The sequence below is a fragment of the Vanessa cardui genome, chromosome 5 (genome assembly GCF_905220365.1).
Source record: "Vanessa cardui chromosome 5, ilVanCard2.1, whole genome shotgun sequence".
Lineage (NCBI taxonomy): Eukaryota > Metazoa > Arthropoda > Insecta > Lepidoptera > Nymphalidae > Vanessa > Vanessa cardui.
This window is the reverse complement of record NC_061127.1, coordinates 6,630,555-6,650,594: the sequence shown is the minus strand read 5'-3', so window position 1 is coordinate 6,650,594 and position 20,040 is coordinate 6,630,555. Positions and strand designations below refer to the sequence as shown.

General features: G+C 33.4%; 1 protein-coding gene across 1 annotated transcript in view; it reads left to right on the top strand.

Moving 5' to 3' along the window:
• Positions 1–1,274: 1,274 nt before the first annotated feature.
• The window catches only part of LOC124530010, a 77,064-nt gene continuing 58,298 nt past the window's right edge, over positions 1,275–20,040 (top strand). The window contains exon 1 of the mRNA XM_047103983.1: positions 1,275–1,618. Coding sequence (XP_046959939.1) covers positions 1,588–1,618 — 31 coding nt within the window. The 5' untranslated portion in view covers positions 1,275–1,587. The remainder of the gene's footprint in view (positions 1,619–20,040) is intronic.

Genomic DNA, 20,040 nt, shown 5'->3' with positions numbered 1-20,040 from the left:
TTTATTTACCTTGTCGGTTGTAATAAACACTATTATATAATTATACTAATTAACTAAGACATCTAAGTATATAATGTAACAGTGTAAATATCACACCGCTGTATTTAATGCCTTCTATCCTTTTGAGGATAAAGTAGTATTTAGTAGTAATTTACAAGTAATTTTGTGGTACACGCGTAGTAGATCTGTTGCAGTTTTGTATGCGACATATAGAAGTTTCCTCACGATGTTTTCGAGACTGAACCTATAACCTTTTCTTTAAACTGTCGTGTTTCAACCACGGGAACAATTTAAAGCATTCTTATTTTTAAATTAAGCTATTTAGTGAACTATTAGATTGTTAAAAGTATTGTCATCGCTACATACAAAAAGTGTGGACAAAATTAACTTAATCGGATGAAAATTTTGTGGCGATATTTGATCCAATACATAGGAACAAGTGATGTTGAACACATACAGTTAAAAGCTACTTTAATATGTATTAAAAATAATACATATAAACTGTAGTATTTATATACATGTAACACATTTTTTATTCGTATTTTAATGTAATGTTCCTTGATATTTTTAAGGCGAAATTAGAGAACCTCTCTTATTATTTTATTTGTACAAATTTATGTAATACGCATACGTATTCTTGGCAGAGGGTTATAAATAAATATTTACATGTTATAGAAAATTATATATAAAGGTATTTTCGAATAAAACTATAAGAAATATATTGAAATAAACTTTAATTATTATTAATTATAAAGTTTTGTTTGATGTCAAAGTTTCTGTTATTCGACCGAGTTTACATATTGTTCAAATGTCGTAAGGTTATAACATAAAAGCAAGCATGGAGTTTGCAAATTGGCTTTCAGTGGCTTAACTTTATCACTAGTTTATAATGTATTTACTGAACGCGTCACAACCACCCTTCCGACATGATGCCTATTTGTTGGGTAGCTTTATCAGCCACCGGATGCAGCCGCTACTCCGCAAACTAATTAATGTTCTCTATTCACACTACATCAAACCATGTATTGCAATATCTATAACTAGAAAGAGAGGGACGAGAGGATCGCCGTTTGGGTATATTTTTTTTTTATCAAAGAAAAAAATGGCTTATTTGAAACTTTTCACTTAACGATTCAACCTCTTTGCAAACTCGATCTCATTTTATCAATTGTCAAAGTTTAAAAACTTAATCCACTTAAGGACCCTTTCGGAGAGTTCGTACTGCGCATGACGTTAACCTAGCGGGAAAACCAAGGACATTCGGCGAACGGACCCACTGCGGGTAGAACGCCTCGCTCCATGCCATTCAATAATGGAATACGGACGCGTCCGGTGACTTGTAAACAACGCGTGAATGTCAACAGGATTTATTTATTCCAATATTGAACTATCGAGCGCGTTCTATCAAATGGTTCAGACTTTTTTTTAATTTTATGTTGTGTGCCAGTAATAATAAAAATGAAAATAAGAAAAAGACTTTATTGTGAGTTTTTTTTGTATCTGCTGAGTTTTTAACTTTGACAGAAGTGCTGGTGAAGTTTGAACGATAAATATTATGTAAAGCGATCAGTGCCCAAAAACAAGACAATGAAGTTTTTAACGCTCATAGCGTTATGCGGTAAGTGTCTTTACCTGTGAAATAGGAGGGTGAAAAAAAGTAAAAACCTTTAGAAATATTATTTTTTTACGTTCCACTTTAGGCGTGTTTTAAGAGATTGTAAGAAATGGCGTGTGAATTATTAATTAGCTAATTTTCTCCAAAGTGTCTGGAAAATTTAAGTACTTTAATGAAACCATTTCAAGTTATTACGAAGGTTGTTTTTACGCCAACTTTATAAAAACTACGGAAACTAGTCATGACTGATAAATATATATCTTTAAAAGTACAAGTATAATATACGATAGTATCCGATATTAAGATAAAAAAAAAACTTTTGTGAGCAATTATATAACTAGCATTTATTAACTGTGTTATTTGGTAATTTTTATCCTTGTTTCTTTTTATTATTAAATTATTATGCGGACGCTACAAAAGTAGCAGACATTAAATAAATCTTGAATCTTTACCACTACGTAATATTAGTTCAGCACAAAGAATATTTTCTCGCGGCAAAAAGGGGTTTCCGAGTTATCATCAAAATACCGAAACGAAATGTCTGCAGCTTATTCGAACGTAATCTTTTATTATTAATCATCAGGAACATTATTATTAATGATATGATTTCCAAAAGATAATTAATACAAAAGGATTTTTATTACATGAAACATGTGACGTGTTCGTCTATTTTTGTAACGTGTATAAATATTTAAGTTATTTACGACGGACTTTAAGGAAGGGAGAGATACATTTCAATTATCTTAATGGATAATAGTAAGGGCGAGAAAAAGCCCCTGTAAGTCACCATTGCATATAAATTACTTAGATCACTGCCATTGTATAAAATTCATATAAAAACAAATGCAAAAAGTTTAATTTAAAATACAAATAGAAAAAAATTAACATCTGAGTCTTTCGAGAAGGAAATTATTATGATATGTATTTGTTGATTAGTTATATTTTATTATGTAGTTTTAATTTAATGATATCAAATGACAAAGGCTATCTGTGCGAACTGTGGTCTTTATCTCTGTATGTATTTTAAAATTGTCGGTTTCTATGATAAAAAAATATTTATATTTTAATTCAGTGGGAATTACCAAGTTATGCATATTTGAAATGATGCTTCGTAAAATATTTATAATGCATATTTTGATTGTACTATTAATATGATAGTTTTTTATTTAACTCATTGCCTTGTTTATTTGCTGCCTTGACTTGATACTTCGATTCTTATTTAAATTACTCTTTATAATATAAATTATAATTTCGATAATTTCAAACTTTATCAACATTTCAAATAAATTTAAAATAAGAACAATTCATTGTTTTGAAACAATAATTTTGTTGGGAATTGAAATAAAATATAGCTAGGTCATGACTTACGAATTACGTAATTGGTATCATCTATTGGGAATATTTAATAGCTTTGACCTGTATTGTCATACTATTTAAAATACTATGATAATAAAGCTGAATACGAATAATATTTTACTACACTAGTTTACATTTTAATAACTATTTGAAACAATTTACTCGGTAGTAGGGCTGTCCATCTGGATACGTACCAGCTACTCAAATACATATATTTTTCTGTTAAAAAACAATAGTATTGATATTTCCGTGTTTGAAGTGTGAGCGAGTTACTATAGAGAGTCGACATTGCCCAGTGGTTAGAACATAATCTTAACCGATTATTGCGGGTTCAAACCCAGGTAAGCAACACTGAATATTCGTTTATAATTCATCTCGTGCCCTACGATGAAGGAAAACATTGTGAGTAAAACTGCATGTGTCTAATTTCATAGAAATTCAGCCACATGTGTATTCCGCCAATTGTAACAGCGTGGTGGAATTTGTTCCAAACCTTCTCCTTAAAGAGAAAGGAGGCCTTAGCCGAGCAGTGGGTAATTTACAGGCCGTTGTTGTTGAGTTATAACTTATCTTAGACTTCAAGGTTGTTTGCGAACAGGCAATGTACTAAATGTTTAATATTTCTTAAAGTGTTATTATTCATGGGCTGTGATGGCCATAAAGCATATTGCTAATATCTCTTAAAAAACACATATCATCAAAGTATGAAGCATTATAGGATTAATGAAGTATACACGCGATATGTTAGTAAAATTTATAACAACGTCTATAAATAGAGGCGCTAATAATTGATTAGGGTCGAACGGAACGAGAAAATCCCTTCCTCATAGTAAGCTATAATTTGTAATTCTGTACCCCGATCCAATAAGGTTGTCTAATTTAGTGTACAAATAACACATGTGACCAATATTAACCTAACAAACCAAACTATTGTTCATAAATAAGGTCGAATTTAACATATAAGAATTATTTTTAACGGAATGATTGTTTTCTTTATTGTATTTCATTTGAATGCAAATTTTAATACAGACTTGTAACGTTAATTTCATAGATGACTTGCCGATGCTCTTATAAATTTTTAATTATAATTTGATAAGTTTTAATTGCAAGAAATGGATTATAGATTCGTATATTGAAGAGGATCAGCTAGAATATTAAGAGGTGGATATACGTTGATGTTGTTACGATATGTATAAGACGAAAGTTGCCTTGACATGCATAGTTTAATATACTGATCTCAATAAAAAAAAATTGTGATAGACATAGGAGCAAAAAGTGTACCTCTAATTAGTCAATGTACTTTGCTTATTTATTACGAATACGTTTATGTCTTTAAGTATGTAATAGAAATATATAAACATAACATTACAAACATGCTATAAATTTGTAAATATACTAACCAGCGAATTTTTCGAAAGTAGTTTTCGATAAAGATTACACGAACTATTTTACACGAGATATTTTAGATAGAAAAAGGATGCAACAAATTGAATTATTTGCCAAAAATCAGAAGTGTCAATCAAGTCATAACAAATTTCAAACGATTCTTACAAAGTCTCCTCTGCTATATCTTTAAACAAAAACAATGTCGATTTAAAGTGTATCTGTGATAAAAAAAACGCTTTACTGTACCACCAAATAATGATTATTTGTACTGCTGTTTCCCAGTTATGTTGGGTGTTACGTGTACAAATGACCATGCGTTCGTCATGATTTACCTTTAATATGCAATCCATTAAAACGTACTTAAATAATCTATATCTATATACATATATAATTCTTGATCCTATATAGAAATATAGCAGTATTTGAGAAACATTATTCAAACAATCTTCATCCTTTTAACGGCAACATTTTACCGGAAGCTGGCAACATTGTAGGTATATTAAAAATAGAGAATAAGCAATTTAAAAAAAATGACATGACTTTCAGATATTTTCTTAATGAAACCAAAGGCATCACAGACATAGTTTGTTTTAATCAAATGTCATGTATTTATGAATTGTGACGTTTTTTAATTAAAACGAAAGTGTTTGTCCACTGCACTCGCTAATGTGAGTCAGAGGAAAAACAAAGCTGCAATATTTTTCTAAAAATAGAAGCACATTTCTAAGATTAAAAACCGTCGTCGCTGAAACTGAATGCTTTATTTGTCTATGAATTTTGTCAAGAGTAGTAGTATGTTATTCGAGCCAAAACAGATGTAAGTTTTAATAGACTCGTTCATAAAATAAGATTCACGGTACCGCGTACTCGTGCCAGGATTCTGAAAAATAGAACGCATTCGTTTAAAAACTTCCAATGTGCCCCTTAATAAATCAGATGGGGATTTATTTTAAATTTTATCGCGAGGTGTATCTGTGTGTTGTGTAACAATAAATATTTATTATCTTCCACCATTAAGCTTTTGGCTTTTCGATGTTTTAATTTAAAAATAGAACACTATTTTAATACATACGATTATAAATGCGAATATCTATTCCATTTTCAAATTTGAAACACTCTTATATACAAATGTGTAAAATAAACACATCTTAGCTGTAATATCCTATATTATAACCTTTTATTTAAGATGTGTGCATTACACACATGGAAACACTATTTAATTTATCACCTGCAAGTTATTTGTAACCTTTTTGAAACTTGTCTAGGTGTGATAAAAGTAGAATTTCATTTAAATGTAATATAAAACGTTGAAAAAAATAACTTCAGTTTAGCCAAGTGTACAAGATTATAACCGCTGTTTTTTATTAATTTCTACCTGTGTCCTAGCAAAACCAGTGCTGAGGCACTACAACGAAGTCTTTCGAAGAAAAGGGTTTATACAGAGCAGAATTTAGATAAAACTACAAACAAACTTACAAAAGTACTTTATAATTATGAGAAAAAACGAATATAGAAAAAAATAATACAATATTGTTTAAACACGGATTTTTAACTAAAAAAAACGTATGTAAATCTATAACATTAGTACATTGTCATTTGTCTTATTCATTATCATACGTATTGTAAGTTATTTTCATAAGTACATATATTAAAATGAATAAATGAGTTTTTTGCATGTGCTTCTTAATCTAATATAATTATATTCAAGCTGCACTACAAAACTATTACTATTCAGACGCTTAAGAAGTTTTGGTGTTATCCATTTGCATTACCTAAATTGTTAGGTATCGCTAGGTAGCCTGATCTGCATAGATATTCGACTGAATTACTTGAATTTAAACGATAGAACATTCAAATTGATAATATAGTATTACAGTTCAATTATCGAACGATTTTTTTTTTATTAATTTTAAATAGTTCCCTTTGAATAGTTTCATTTTAATGTCAAAAGAGCTTAAAAACTATAATGAAAGATAAAGTGATATTACATTTCAAAATAACGTTAATATTATTTGTGATAGTGTTGGATTACTATTTCCCTTGAGTATTGCACCTACGTTGCCAATCTCCCAATTAATCAACTCGCACATTTTGATTTCCAAAATAAATTTATGTATTCCCCAAGCGATACCACTAAAATGATATATTTTAACCAAAAGATAAAATAAAATTGAAGTTATTTAATATTGACATTACACAAGAGACATTTATTTCTCATTAAAAATTATCTAAACAGTCTACACGTTGTAAAGAGAAATAAATATTACTAAAAATATTAGATGCTCCTCAAAAAAAAATATCCATATTATAATTTTAGTTAAAGCCCAGGCAAGCACCACTATATGTATATATGTGCTTAATTTATGTTTATAATTCAGATCTTGCTCGGCGGTGAAGGAAAACAACGTGAGGAAATCTGCATGTGTCTAATTTCATCGAAATTCTGCCACATATGCATTCCACCCGCATTGGCACAGCGTGGTGGAATATGTTCCAAACCCTCTCCTTAATGGAAGAGGAGGCCTTAGCCCAGCAGCGGGTAACTTATAGGCTGTTACTTTAAATTTAAAAATACAGATATTCGCTTGTTAAATTGCAGTGGAAGAAAGATTCCACAACGCTACTCCAATAAGGGTGGATACACATGATTTCCCTGCGATATTTGTGTTTGTAAAGTAAGATTATAACATATATAACACAGTATAATTTACGAGACGACATAGAAAAAATTATGATAAAAAAAATAGCTTAGTCATTTTCAAATTAGTTTAGCACCAGTGAGCTGTGCCTTAATCATACTAAAAGGCTTATTTAACTAATTCAAGACAAGATATAATTCTGTTAGCTTCAACATAATGCGGCCTAATGATTCGTAGCAGTAGCTACGGGTCAGTGACCTCGCAAACAGGAAAGATTTGTTAGATTGAATGCTGTCGAATGTGGCGTGGCTTTTTTATAAAAAATATATTAAATGTAGTAAAATAAAATCTTTATAGCGATTAAAGTGATTAACCGGAAACTATTTCAAAGCTTTATAAACTCCATATTATAAATATAAAACAAAGTCACCCGGCCGCGTTTGTATGCCCATATGTTCGCAATAAACTCCAAAACTATTGAACGGATTTTCATGCGATTTTCACTAATAGACAGAGGTGTCATAAGGAAGGTTTAGGTATATAATGCGATAAGGTTCTTGTGTAAGTAAGTTCAAATAGAACGACAATTGATAAACATGTCGAAAAAAAAGCAACAAAAATATAAATTATAGGAAAAAATATAAAGAAAAACTTATTTCCACTTGTGCGAGGCCGAAACAGACCGCTAGTTGAAAATAAAAATCAATTAAAAATTTAAAACGATAATTATTAAACGATAAGGATTAATATCAGATTTTATATTAGAAAGTAAAGAAGGCTTTACCCATATTTTAACGTACTGCTCAAACAAAGCAGCGCCGTTTAAATGATATAAGTACCGAACTCGCAGCCTTTCATCCATATTCTAGCTCGGGGGTGGAATTGTTCAATAGATTTCATGTTATTAATGGAACCACCTTTTATGTATCGTAAAATCCTATGATAATAATTGAAGGAGATATCACGTAACATACAAACAGTATAATCTCTGAATTCATAACCTCCTTCAAACGAACACAATAATACGTCTCTTACAAAATTATATGTATTTGTTTTGAAATGAGCAGCTATCGTGATTTTATTTGTATGGATATTCTACCGCTAAACAACAGTACGCAGTATTGTTGTGTTCCGGTTCAAGGGTGAGTGAGTCAGTGTTACAGACACAAGGGACATAGCATCACCAAGGTTGGTGGCGCATTGACGATGTAAGGAATAGTTAATATTTCTTATAGCGTCATTGTCTATGGGTGATGGTGACCACTTACCATCGGGTGGCCCATATGGTCGTCTGCAAACCTACTCCATAAAAAAAATTACATTAAATTAAACAATATCTACACGATTAAATTTATCCAATAAATAACAATGTTAAAATATGTTACTTTTATTTTAAGGTCAGCTTAAAGCACTACAAGATAACTCATGTCACGCTTATCACGTTAATATTCTAAATTTAAAACGAGTGAAACTTTAAAACACAGGTGACATTGTATACTATAATCATATTTTGATATAAGTTTTGTGTATGATATGGTTTTTGTAGCTTTTCAGTTCGGCATTACATTAAAAACATTTTTGTATTAAACAAGAACTTTAACAAAGAAAAAAACTAAATTCAAACAATATACTATTACAAAACAAAATTATATCTACTAAAAAGAAAAAAAAAATCGTATTCCTCTTCAAATTAATAATCAACTTCCTTTTTTACTCATTAATACGTATATAGTTTTTACAATTATTGTTATTTTTGGAGCTGATGACAGCCACGCTCGTTCCTCGCCAATCAAGAGAAAGAAGCGATACGATTCCCGTGATTGACACAGTATATTGTCATATAAGAGTTCATATGAAAAAGAAATATTCCTTAAATTGTTCTCGTATTATTTAAAAAAAATGCAGTCGAACTGATAACCTCCTTTTTTGTAGTCGGTTAATTATGTAGATGTTATTTTATTAAAAAATAAAAATAGCAGCCAGCGTTAAACTATCGTCGTGCATTTGACAAGAATAAACGATTTTATTTTTATCGGCTGTATTCTCTCTGAAAGTGAAGATCCTTGTGATACGAATAGACACGTGCAGCCTACGACAGAGAATATTGTAAAAATCATCAATTTTTTTCAAATGGAATAAAGAATACATTTGGATTAAACGGCTACAAATGATCAGGCTGCTCTTGCGTACTTCATTAGTTTTATTTTAATTTCTTCAAAGCATACATTTTGTACATGAATAATAAAGCAACAGATAATAAAGATACTTCTCTTAAAGTAAAATCTATACATATATATTTTTATAATCCTAGTATTTGAAATCTGAAGGGTTACTTAATTTAATTACAAGCAGCTTTAGTTGTTGAAGATTTTTTTCATGTACAATAACAGTACTCAGTATTGTTGTGTTCCGGTTTAAAGGGTGAGTGAGCCAGTGTAAATACAGGCACAAGGGACATAACATATTAGTTCTCAAGGTTGGTGGCACATTGACGATGTAAGGAATAGTTAATATTTCTTACAGCGTCATTATGGGTGATGGTGACCACTTTCCATCAGGTGGCCCATATGCTCGTCCGCCAACAAATACCATAAAAAAAATAAGTGGTCTACCTAATTGTAAGCAACTTTCACTGCTCAACATTGTCTATTTCTTACAGCATACCAATGCGCCACCATTGTTGGAAGGTACGACGTTCCTTATGCTTGTTATACTATCTCATTTATCAATCCGGAACACAATAATACTGATGACAATGCTTATACAATACTGGTGATGATAAAATATTTCATGAGTGGACGCTACCTCCCCAAATAGGCTTGCACAAAGTCCTACCTCCAAATAAAATAACTATAATGTTTAGTAAATACAATGAGTTATATGCCCATACCATATCACGCTACGTTTAACGAAGGTGCAACCACGTGGAGCATCTATTACTAACGTATGGTAATTGACTAACTCAATATTACTACAGCACCAGCATACAACAATGAAATCGCTTGGCATAATATCGTGTGTATTTAAAACGATTGAAAATATGTTTCGATTTGAAAATGTTGTAAACTAATTAGTGTGAAAATTTGACCAATCATTTATTAGCTTAAGATTTTAAAAATATTTAATCTTATCATGATAAATAATGTTTCGTGGTTAATTGGATATACATAAAAGGTAATTAAAATAAATTAAATACTTTAATATATTTCAACATAATCACTATTTCCTGAAGTACGCTTTTTTATTCGTTTCATGTATTACGTTTTTACTTGAAGGCGTTTCTAGAGAAAGTACGTTATGAGTTCCATTAAATGGTGTTCACGTTTACAATATTTGCCGGTTAATTAATTATTGTCGATACTACCGTCGAAGAAGTGTTAAGGTACTAAAAATCATCATATTATTAAAGCTTTGTGTTGTTTATATTGTCAAACATGAATTACATAATTAGGATCTCGCGTAGATATTAACTCGTTGCGTGTTATTTATACAAATCATTTTTTATAGGATATGTATTTTGTGTCTTGTAGTTATTTCTTGGTAGAATTCATATTTCAAAATCTTTGCTTACGATTTATTTTTCAATAGTACTTATATAAACTATTAAATAAAAAATATTTTAAATTTGATTTATTGGTTTCTCTTGAGGCTAGATGGCCCAGTGAGGCAAAATGGCCCGGTTAGAACGCATAAATCTTAACTGATGATTGTGGGTCAAACCCAAGCAAGCACCACTGATTATTCATGAGCTTCATTTGTGTTTATAATTCAACTCGTGTTCGGCATGTGTCTAATTTCATATAAATTCTGCCACATGTGTATTCCACCAAACTGCGTTGGAACAACGTGGTGGAATATGTTCCTTCTCCTCAAAGGGAGAGGAGGCCTTAGCCCAGCAGTGGAAAATTTACAGGCTGTTGTTGTTGTTTCTCTTATATTTCAATCACATGCTGCGCTGAATGAGACCAGTTTGGAAAAATTGACCGAAGGTTGTAATACAAAAGGAACAGGCATTAGATGTTATAAATTGATAAGACTTGACTCAATCATTGATATCAAAACACAATAATACGAAGTATGTCGTTCAATGGTACAACATAATATATAAAACTAGTTGTCGCCCGCGGGTTCGCTCGCGTTTAGGTTGTTAGTTGTCAAGTGTTATGCAGAAACAGTAGCCTATGCCATTTCTTGGAGTTCAAGTTTGCTTCATAACAAAGTTCATAAAATTCGGTTTATTTGTTTGATCGTGAAAGAGCGACAGATCGACAAACTGATAAAGCTACTTTCTCATTTATAATATTAGTTTAGATATAGATAATTCGTACTCAAGCGTGCACGAAGCCGATATACCAAGTAATGTTGACTTAGGCTCCTAAATCCTTGAATGCATATCCGTATATTACGTATTCAATTTATTTGTAAAAAATTCAAAGCGTTTCGTTTCGGGTAAGAACGAGACGTAGAAAAGACTAACTTGCATTTCGATTACTAAACGGTCGGAGAACTAATTGCGCAACTGTTCGCTAGAAACTTCCTTGTTGATTTTATTAAATGAGTTGAATTCATTTCGCTTTGCTCGCGGAAATTCCAATTTTATTTGCGATAGATTTGTATAAAATGTTTGTTAGCACTGTAATAGTTACATTGTTAAATGAAATCCTTACATAGTTTTAAGAAGGAGATAAAGAAAGTTTGTTAAATCATCAAGATCTCTTCTTGTAGAGTTTAAGTCGAAGAAAATTTAATTCATTTCTTTTTTTCTTTATAATGTATTTTAATATAAATTTTTAGTACTTAGGCTAGAGATTACTATTTTAGAGTTCAGCTTACGTCTAACTTAGGCTAGAAGAAGATTTCTAGTCTGTTGAGTTATTTATTAGATGTATTATAAAAGTGGATGATCTGTATAGTAACAGATATGGAATGCAATGAAGCATTCAGTTTAATCGTGTGTAAGAAAATAAACCTCATGTAAAAACTGTCTACTGGCAGACTGTGTAACGTAGTAAAAAACGTTTTAGGTGTCGGACGTCAGCGGCTAGGTTAAAAAATGAACGTTAACCATGTCATATCCTTTGGGGTTTTTCAACACCACAGTAAAATTTCATTAAATTTGGTTCAATAGTAGGACCGTGAACGATAACTGATAAAGAGACAGCTACTTTCGCTTTTATAAAATCCGTATAAAACGTGTAAATTAAAGTAACAGTCATTAAGGAGAGGGTTTTGGAACATATTCCAACACACTGTTCCAATGCGGGTTGGTGAAATGCAAATGTGGCAGAATTTCGTTGAAATTAGACAGATGCAGGTTTCCTCACGATGTTTTCCTTCAATGCCGAGCACGATATGAATTATAAACACAAATTAAGCACATATATATAGTGGTGTTTGCCTGGATTTGAACTCGAAATCATCGATTAAGATATACGCCTTCTAACTACTTGGTCATCTCAGCTCTATATCCGTATAAATATGTTTAATTATAGAAAAGAAAATAGTCTCCACACTTCAACCCTTATGCATATAATTTTTCATTGCTATAGTCTTAATGGTATATGAGTATATGCAGCATTTTCTACTAAGTTAAAACAGAGTAAAAATTATAAAAGATATCTCCATTATAAAAGCCATGCATGAGCCAACTCCGTGGCGATCGCTCATACGGTGTCGAGCAGTTAAACATCAATTTTTACATAGATAAATCTCAATTTATAGCGATCGACTAGTTCGAAAGAATTGATTGATTAAATACCCTTACTCAAGTTTAAAAGTATAAGTTGAACTGAGAAAAGTCATACAATAATTCACTAACTATAAGAAACTTTGAGAATTTTATTGCGAAATAGAATCAAGAATTTACATGAATATTCAGAAAATGTATACGCTTCTTTACAGTTGTAATAAAAATGCTAATCACGCTGCCTTTGCTCAACTGGTCTTATATGCTCCCGTCTGTAATAGTCACTGGATTTTAAGTTGTACGACTTTTACATAAGTTTTAGTTGCTCTTTCTTATTCTTTTATACAAAAGCCTTAATCCGATTATGTTGTGACCTTTTTTTTAAATATACATCGTTTTAATGTTTATTTCATGTTTGCGAATACAAGACCTTATTTTTGCTTTGACATTGTTAATGAGGATAATATATATGACACTTTATATTAGCTGTTCAATGTACTGTTTAAAAAAATACTTTAAACTTCCTTTACTTTTCAATGGTCAAATATTTCTTGTAATAATATTTCTTTCCCTGTATATATTAATGCTTTTGTGATTGCATCGTCCATTAAGTAAAACCTTTTTTCTTTTACCATTTCTCAATATTTATTCCATATTAAAATAAAATCTCATTCAGGTAATATTGACGAAAAGTTAACTTTTTATTCGCAACAAAATAATCGCTTTTGAATGTAGTTAAGTAATTATACTATTTTACTATTAAACAAGACCTTTTGATTTTACTTATTTTAGTCAAATGCTTACTCTAGTGATACATTATTAAGGATAAGCCTACGGTGATGTATAAGCAAGTAATGAGAACATACAACTAATTTCACGCCTAATATTTAAAATTCACTTTTACTACAAATTGTAAACATCCCAGTGACATTAAATATTTATGTAAGAGGGTTACAGTAAATGTAATTACAGAGGCGGGCCGTTTTAATCCCGTCAAAGCCCGGAACTCGGAACAACATCCAGTGAGTTCGTTAACATCTTTAAATTAATTTTCATGGAAATACGTCAATTGGTGGAATTGAATGAATTTCGCTGTCTTCGCTATGGCTGGCATTGGGCCAAACGTGTTTTCATTTATTCTTTTCGTAGGCAACGTATTTTCAAACAATGCTAGCGGAAAAAAGGGTCAAGAGTGAATCGAGCGTACCTCAAAGGAAAGTTGCCTATTATTATGAAACCACTATATTTTTTCTATATTTTGTATTATCTGTATAAATAAATAATCAATTTAGTAAAACCAATTTACAATCAAACCTATGGGGGTGTTTATTTCTTTTTAAATCAACGATATAATTGGCAACAGCACCAAATGACTCAATAGTTAAAAGACGTGGAACTTCATTTAAACTTCATTTCGACGACCTCCATGGTCGAGTGGTGTGTACACCAGTTTTCATGGGTACGCCACTCTGAGGTCCCGGGTTCGATTCCCGGCCGAGTCGATGTAGATTACCATTAGTTTTCTATGTTGTCTTGGGTCTGGGTGTTTGTGGTACCGTCGTTACTTCTGATTTCCATAACACAAGTGCTTCAGCTACTTACATTGGGATCAGAGTAATGTATGTGATGTTGTCTCATATTTATTTATTATTTATATAGATTGCGAAATTAATCTGATCCAGCGCCTAATTTTTATCGTTTATTTATTTGTGCCTAGAGCTGAGATGGCCCAGTGGTTAGAACGCGTGCATCTTAACCGACGATTGCAGGTTCAAATTCAGGCAAGCACCACTATATATATCTGCTTCATTTGTGTTTATGATTCATCTCTTGCTCGACGGTGAAGGAAAACTTCGTGGGGAAACCTGCATGTGTCTAATTTCTTCGAAAATCTGCCACATGTGCATTCCACCAACCCGCATTGGAACTTCGTGGAATATGTTCCAAACCCTCTCCTTAATCGAAGAGGAGACCTTATCCCAGCAGTGGGAAATTTACAGGCTGTTACTTTACTTTTTGTTGTCTTAAATTTTCGCAATTATTACACATTTGGTGCGAGTCACCATTGAGGTATTTGTTGGCGTGTGTGGGTTTCCTATAAACTGTGTGACTTAATGTATTGTCAGGATTCTTGATAATAAGGATGTCAAGGATAGGCGTTGTTCAAAGTCTGCAGTCTGTAAACATGCTCTGGATAAACCTAACCATTTTATCCGATTTGATAAACCACAGATCCTCGCTAAAGAACACAGATTCATTCCTAGAATGATACGCGAGGCTATTGAAATTCAAAAACATCCGAACTTCAATAGAGAAGATGGTTGGAGACTTTCCAACACCTGGGATCCACTTATTAAAAATTTAAAATCCCAAATCCAACTGCTGACTGCAAGACCTAAAGATACAGTTAGTGCCTTCTGCGTGCAACCGGAACGTTACTCAAGATACCAATTGAGAAATCGTTGGCGGTAGTTGTTAATAATATTTCCTTTGTTCTTCAAATAGACAAATGTCACCTTAGTCTACCCGTGACCACGAACGCTGTAAAGTGCTCGAAACGTCGGGATCTCCAAAATAATTAATATACGCGATTAAAATCCGTAATAACTAGTTTTATTTAAACTTTACTTTTTTTCACTTTTATTTGTGCCTAGAATTCATCTCGTTCTAGTCACAGGAAAATATCATAATGGTTCTTGTATGAAATTTCTTTCACATATTTATCAGACAGATACTCATAGCAGTAATGTTGGAATAAACTCTAAACCTCAAAAGCAAAGAATCTTATATACAGACTATTATTTTTACATTTTCAAAATTTTTTCTTTTAATGTAAGTTTTGAACAAAGGTTATTCTAATATTAACATCGTATATCAGTTTAATATGACTCTGAGTGCGCAGGAACGAACTTAGAGGCGTATGGTAAGCACTACCAAGCTTGAAAATGCAGTTTCGACAACATATTTCATATTACACTGTCAACAACAAACTAAGAATGCAATTTCTCTTAAGAGCGGTCGGAGAGTATCATGGGATTGAGGCCATTTGAATGATGCCGGTATTCGTTCTGTATTCTATTATTATTATTTATATTGGTTATATTGTGATACGTCTTTGTATTTTTTGTTTAAGCGATACGAAACCTGCGCTGCTTCTTGTACATTTATGGTTTCAATTCTAGAAAATCCTAATAAAAACTGGAGTTTCCATCAGTGCAAAAGAAAGAACCTATTTATTTCTATGTACAATTTTCGTATTTCCCGCTGATTTTCTTTCGCCGGTTCTTTTCAAGACCGAGGTGTTTATTTCCGAACCGGTGGTAGCTTTTGACAATCAATAACCAATTGTAACGTTTCTGTGTTAAGTGAAGATTTTGACTCAGACTTTATATTTTATAAAGACTGAAAAAAAGCTATCAATATTTGAAGAATCTATGTATTTATATAAAATGTCTCCCCATCAAAACAGGGCTTAAACTAAAAAAACAGATATTAGATTAAGAGAGTTCGTATATTGAAAAGTACTAAAAGTGATCATTGTAAAATATTTTTAGATTTCCTTTCTAAATGGAAACTAATTCCAATGGTACTTTTTGGTCAAAGTGAGACACGAAATTTAATCATACTCGTTTTTTTAATAAAAATGACCTTATGTTTTCTATGGGCGCAAAACGTCGACTGTTAGTTCTATATAATACGTTAATATAACCTTTTCCATTTAATATAACAAAATGTTTTAACAACTAAAACCGTTTAAATTTCGATCACCTCCAACAATGGCTTCATTCGACCATTCACAAAGAGATTTTAACATTTGAAAAAAGTTATACGAACGGAAAACGTTGAAAAACAAACAATACCTGTCGATATAATATTTTATTTGTATAGCTAGCTGTCTATGACATGAGAATCGTCGATGAAAAGCTAAATTGTTAATTCTATCGCGCCGTAACATACGAAACCATGTTTGAGCTGCGACGGCTTGGCAACCGGCCAGTCGACAATTGTAGTTTACTACAGCGATTATTTTCACTGCACAGTTCAAACTACTCTAGAATCCAGCGTCTGAATAGACATGAAAGAATTTTCGTGTGCACCGACCGACTGTAACGACGGCCGTTTATTTCTAAGGCGAACCATATACGCGATACTTAGTGAGAGAATGTGAAAAATAATATGATATTAGTTTAGCTCATGTGTTTCGTAGTCTCTAATAGTAATCGTATCATTACGGAATACGTGCAACGTGCTATTCAACGACCGTTAGGCAAAATGCTGCTTTTATGTCAAAAGTTGGCGATTTCTTTCTTTATGGTATCTGTCTATTGGGCCACATGATGGTACGTTGGTCACCACCGCCTTTAGACAATGACCCTGTAAGAAAAAATATCCATTCCTTATATCGCCAATGCACCACCAACCTTGGGTGCTAAGATATTAATTACATCCCCTAAGTCTTTAGTAACACTGGCTTACTAATCCTTCAAACCGGAACAAAACCATACCGATTACTGTTGACGGTAGAATGTCTTATGGCCTTGATAAGGGGCTACCCAAACGGGCTTGCTCAAAGCATTCATGTTTATTATCATAAAATACCATAGCCTTAAATATCAAATCTTACATAAATATAATATTAAAATAATGGTTTGTAATAAACTAAGATTTAAACACTACATTAATTTAAATCAAATAAAGAATTTTTTGAGGTTTCATTAAAAAAACGTAAGTTATGCTTCTTTAGATATTCTTTAATAAGTAATTGTTTCAGTGAAGACTTTTGCGCTATTACTTCTGGCCCAAAATAACAATATTTAACATCGGAAAAGAATATGAATAAAAGTTGTCGAAGCAAATATTAAAATATGTCGAGAACCCACTTGGCATATTTTGCTTTCATTTATATATTCAATCAATTCAATCAGTCTTAAATTCATCTCGGTTGGATTTCATTTTTCTTTCTTTAAACGACTTATATTGATCCGTTCACAATTTACTTCATTTATTCTTATACCGCTAATTGTGGTCGTAAATTCTGACATTATAGATTCAAATCCTAGTTCGGTCCAATAGCACATTACTGGATTGATCAGTTAAAATTTTTTCATCGACAGTTGGATATCTGGAAATGCTTAAAATTCCGAGCTTTGAAAAGCAAGTAAGGATCTTGGTTCTGCAAATGCACTTTTTCTAGTCGTATCAGATACTTCGCTCCATCACCAACTTCAAAACTGGCTATAATATATCCCGCATATTTTTCTGGCCTCTCTTGACATTAGTTGCCTTGGCTGTTTTCGGTCAGGACGACATTATCGTTAACACGCTAACATTAATTAATGGAATTAAGTGTACTATATTGATGGTTATCTTGTACGCTCTATGTTAAAGTCGGAGTTAGGGCTATATAAAGTTATTGAGTTTTTCTGTCCAGATAACCTCAGTAGCAGACTGAAGTTTGAAAGTTAACAGTGTTAGTTCTTCGCCCAAAGTCCGTCTGGTCATATCGAAATGCTTGATCAGTTTATGAGAAACTATTGGTAAGTCGCGGCTTCGTTCACGTTTTAGGGGTTGGTTATCATATGCGAGGCAAAAAGTAGCCCATGTCCTTTCTTGGAGTTCAAGTTAGCTTGGCACCAAATTTCATCAAATTCGGTTCATTGGCTTGGTCGTAAAAGAGCGACAGATAGACAGACATAGATACTTTCACACTTATAAAATTAGTATAGATAGTGAGTGCCGGCCTTTGAGAAAGGAGTAGGCTCTTTTCTTGAAGGTTCCCATGTCGTATCGGTTCGGAAAAACCGCCGGCGAAAGCTGGTTCCACAGAGTGGTTGTGCGAGGCAGAAAATGTCTAAGAAATCGCGCTGTTGTGGATTTTCGGACATCAAGATGGTGCGGGTGAAACTTAGAATTTTGACGAGATGTCCGAAGGTGAAATTCAGTAGCCGGGATTAATCCGAACAATTCCTCGGAACATTCCCCGTGAAAAATTCGGTAGAAGATGCAGAGTGATCCAACATCTCTACGCAAAGCCAAAGGATCTAGGAGATCGGAAAGGGCTTGACCGTCGATAATTCGAGCCGCTCTACGTTGGATGCGGTCAAATGGAAGGAGCTGGTACTGGGGAGCACCCGCCCAGAGGTGAGAGCAGTACTCCATGTGAGGCCGAATTTGCGCCTTGTAAAGTTTTAGGCGATGGGCCGACGTGAAATACTGTCTCGCCTTGCTGAGCACACCGAGCTTCTTTGAAGCCAATTTGGCTTTGCCTTCCAATTGACCGCGGAACTGAACGAGGCTCGAAATATCAACGCCAGGTATTCCGATACTACCTGTAGCGGCTATCGGGATGTTCTCAAATCGTGGAGATACGACAAATGGTGTTTTTTTAGCGGTTAACGCGCAAACTTGCGTCTTTTTGGGGTTGAAATGGACTAAATTTAGCCGGCCCCAGTTCGAGACTTCGTTTAACGAAGACTCGATTTCAGACACAAGTTTGTTCCGGTTTTCTTCGACGTTTTCCCGAGAAATATTAGCGCGGCCGGTCTATAAGGTGTCAACGGTACTGTCGTCTGCACAGCAATGAATGTTCCCGATTTGCAACCAATCATTGATATGCAGAAGAAACAGAGTGGGTGATAGAACGCAGCCTTGTGGAACACCAGCATTGACGAATTTTAAGTCAGAGCATGCACCGTCGACAACGACCTTGATGCTCCGATCTGCCAAAAAGCTGGTAATCCAATTGCATAATTTCCCGGGAAGCCCATAGGAAGGAAGCTTCGAAAGAAGCGCTTTGTGCCATACACGATCGAAGGCCTTCGCTATGTCCAAGCTGGCTGCTAATGCCTCCCCCTTGCTCTCAACTGCTTCAGCCCACCTGTGAGTAAGGTAAACTAGAAGATCACCGGCTGAGCGACCCCGACGGAAACCGTACTGGCGGTCACTAATCAGCTGATTCTCCTCTAGGTACCGCAGGAGCTGGCAGTTAATAAGGGACTCCATTATCTTGGAGAGCAAGGAGGTGATGGCTATAGGCCTATAATTGGACGGATCTGAGCGGTTGCCTTTTTTAGGGATCGGATGCACCAAAGCAGTCTTCCAGGAGTTCGGGACGACGCCTAATGCGTAGGATTGCCGGAAAAGACGCGTTAAGACCGGTGCCAACTCGGGAGCACATGTCCGTAGCACGATTGGAGGGATGCCATCGGGTCCACTCGACTTGTGAATGTCCAAGGAAAGAAGTGCTTTCCGAACTGCACTTTGCCGAAATTTAACCTCCGGCATCGTCGTATCACATCGCGGGATTGATGGTGGTGACTTTCCTTGGTCATCCAGAGTCGAGTTCGACGCGAAGAGAG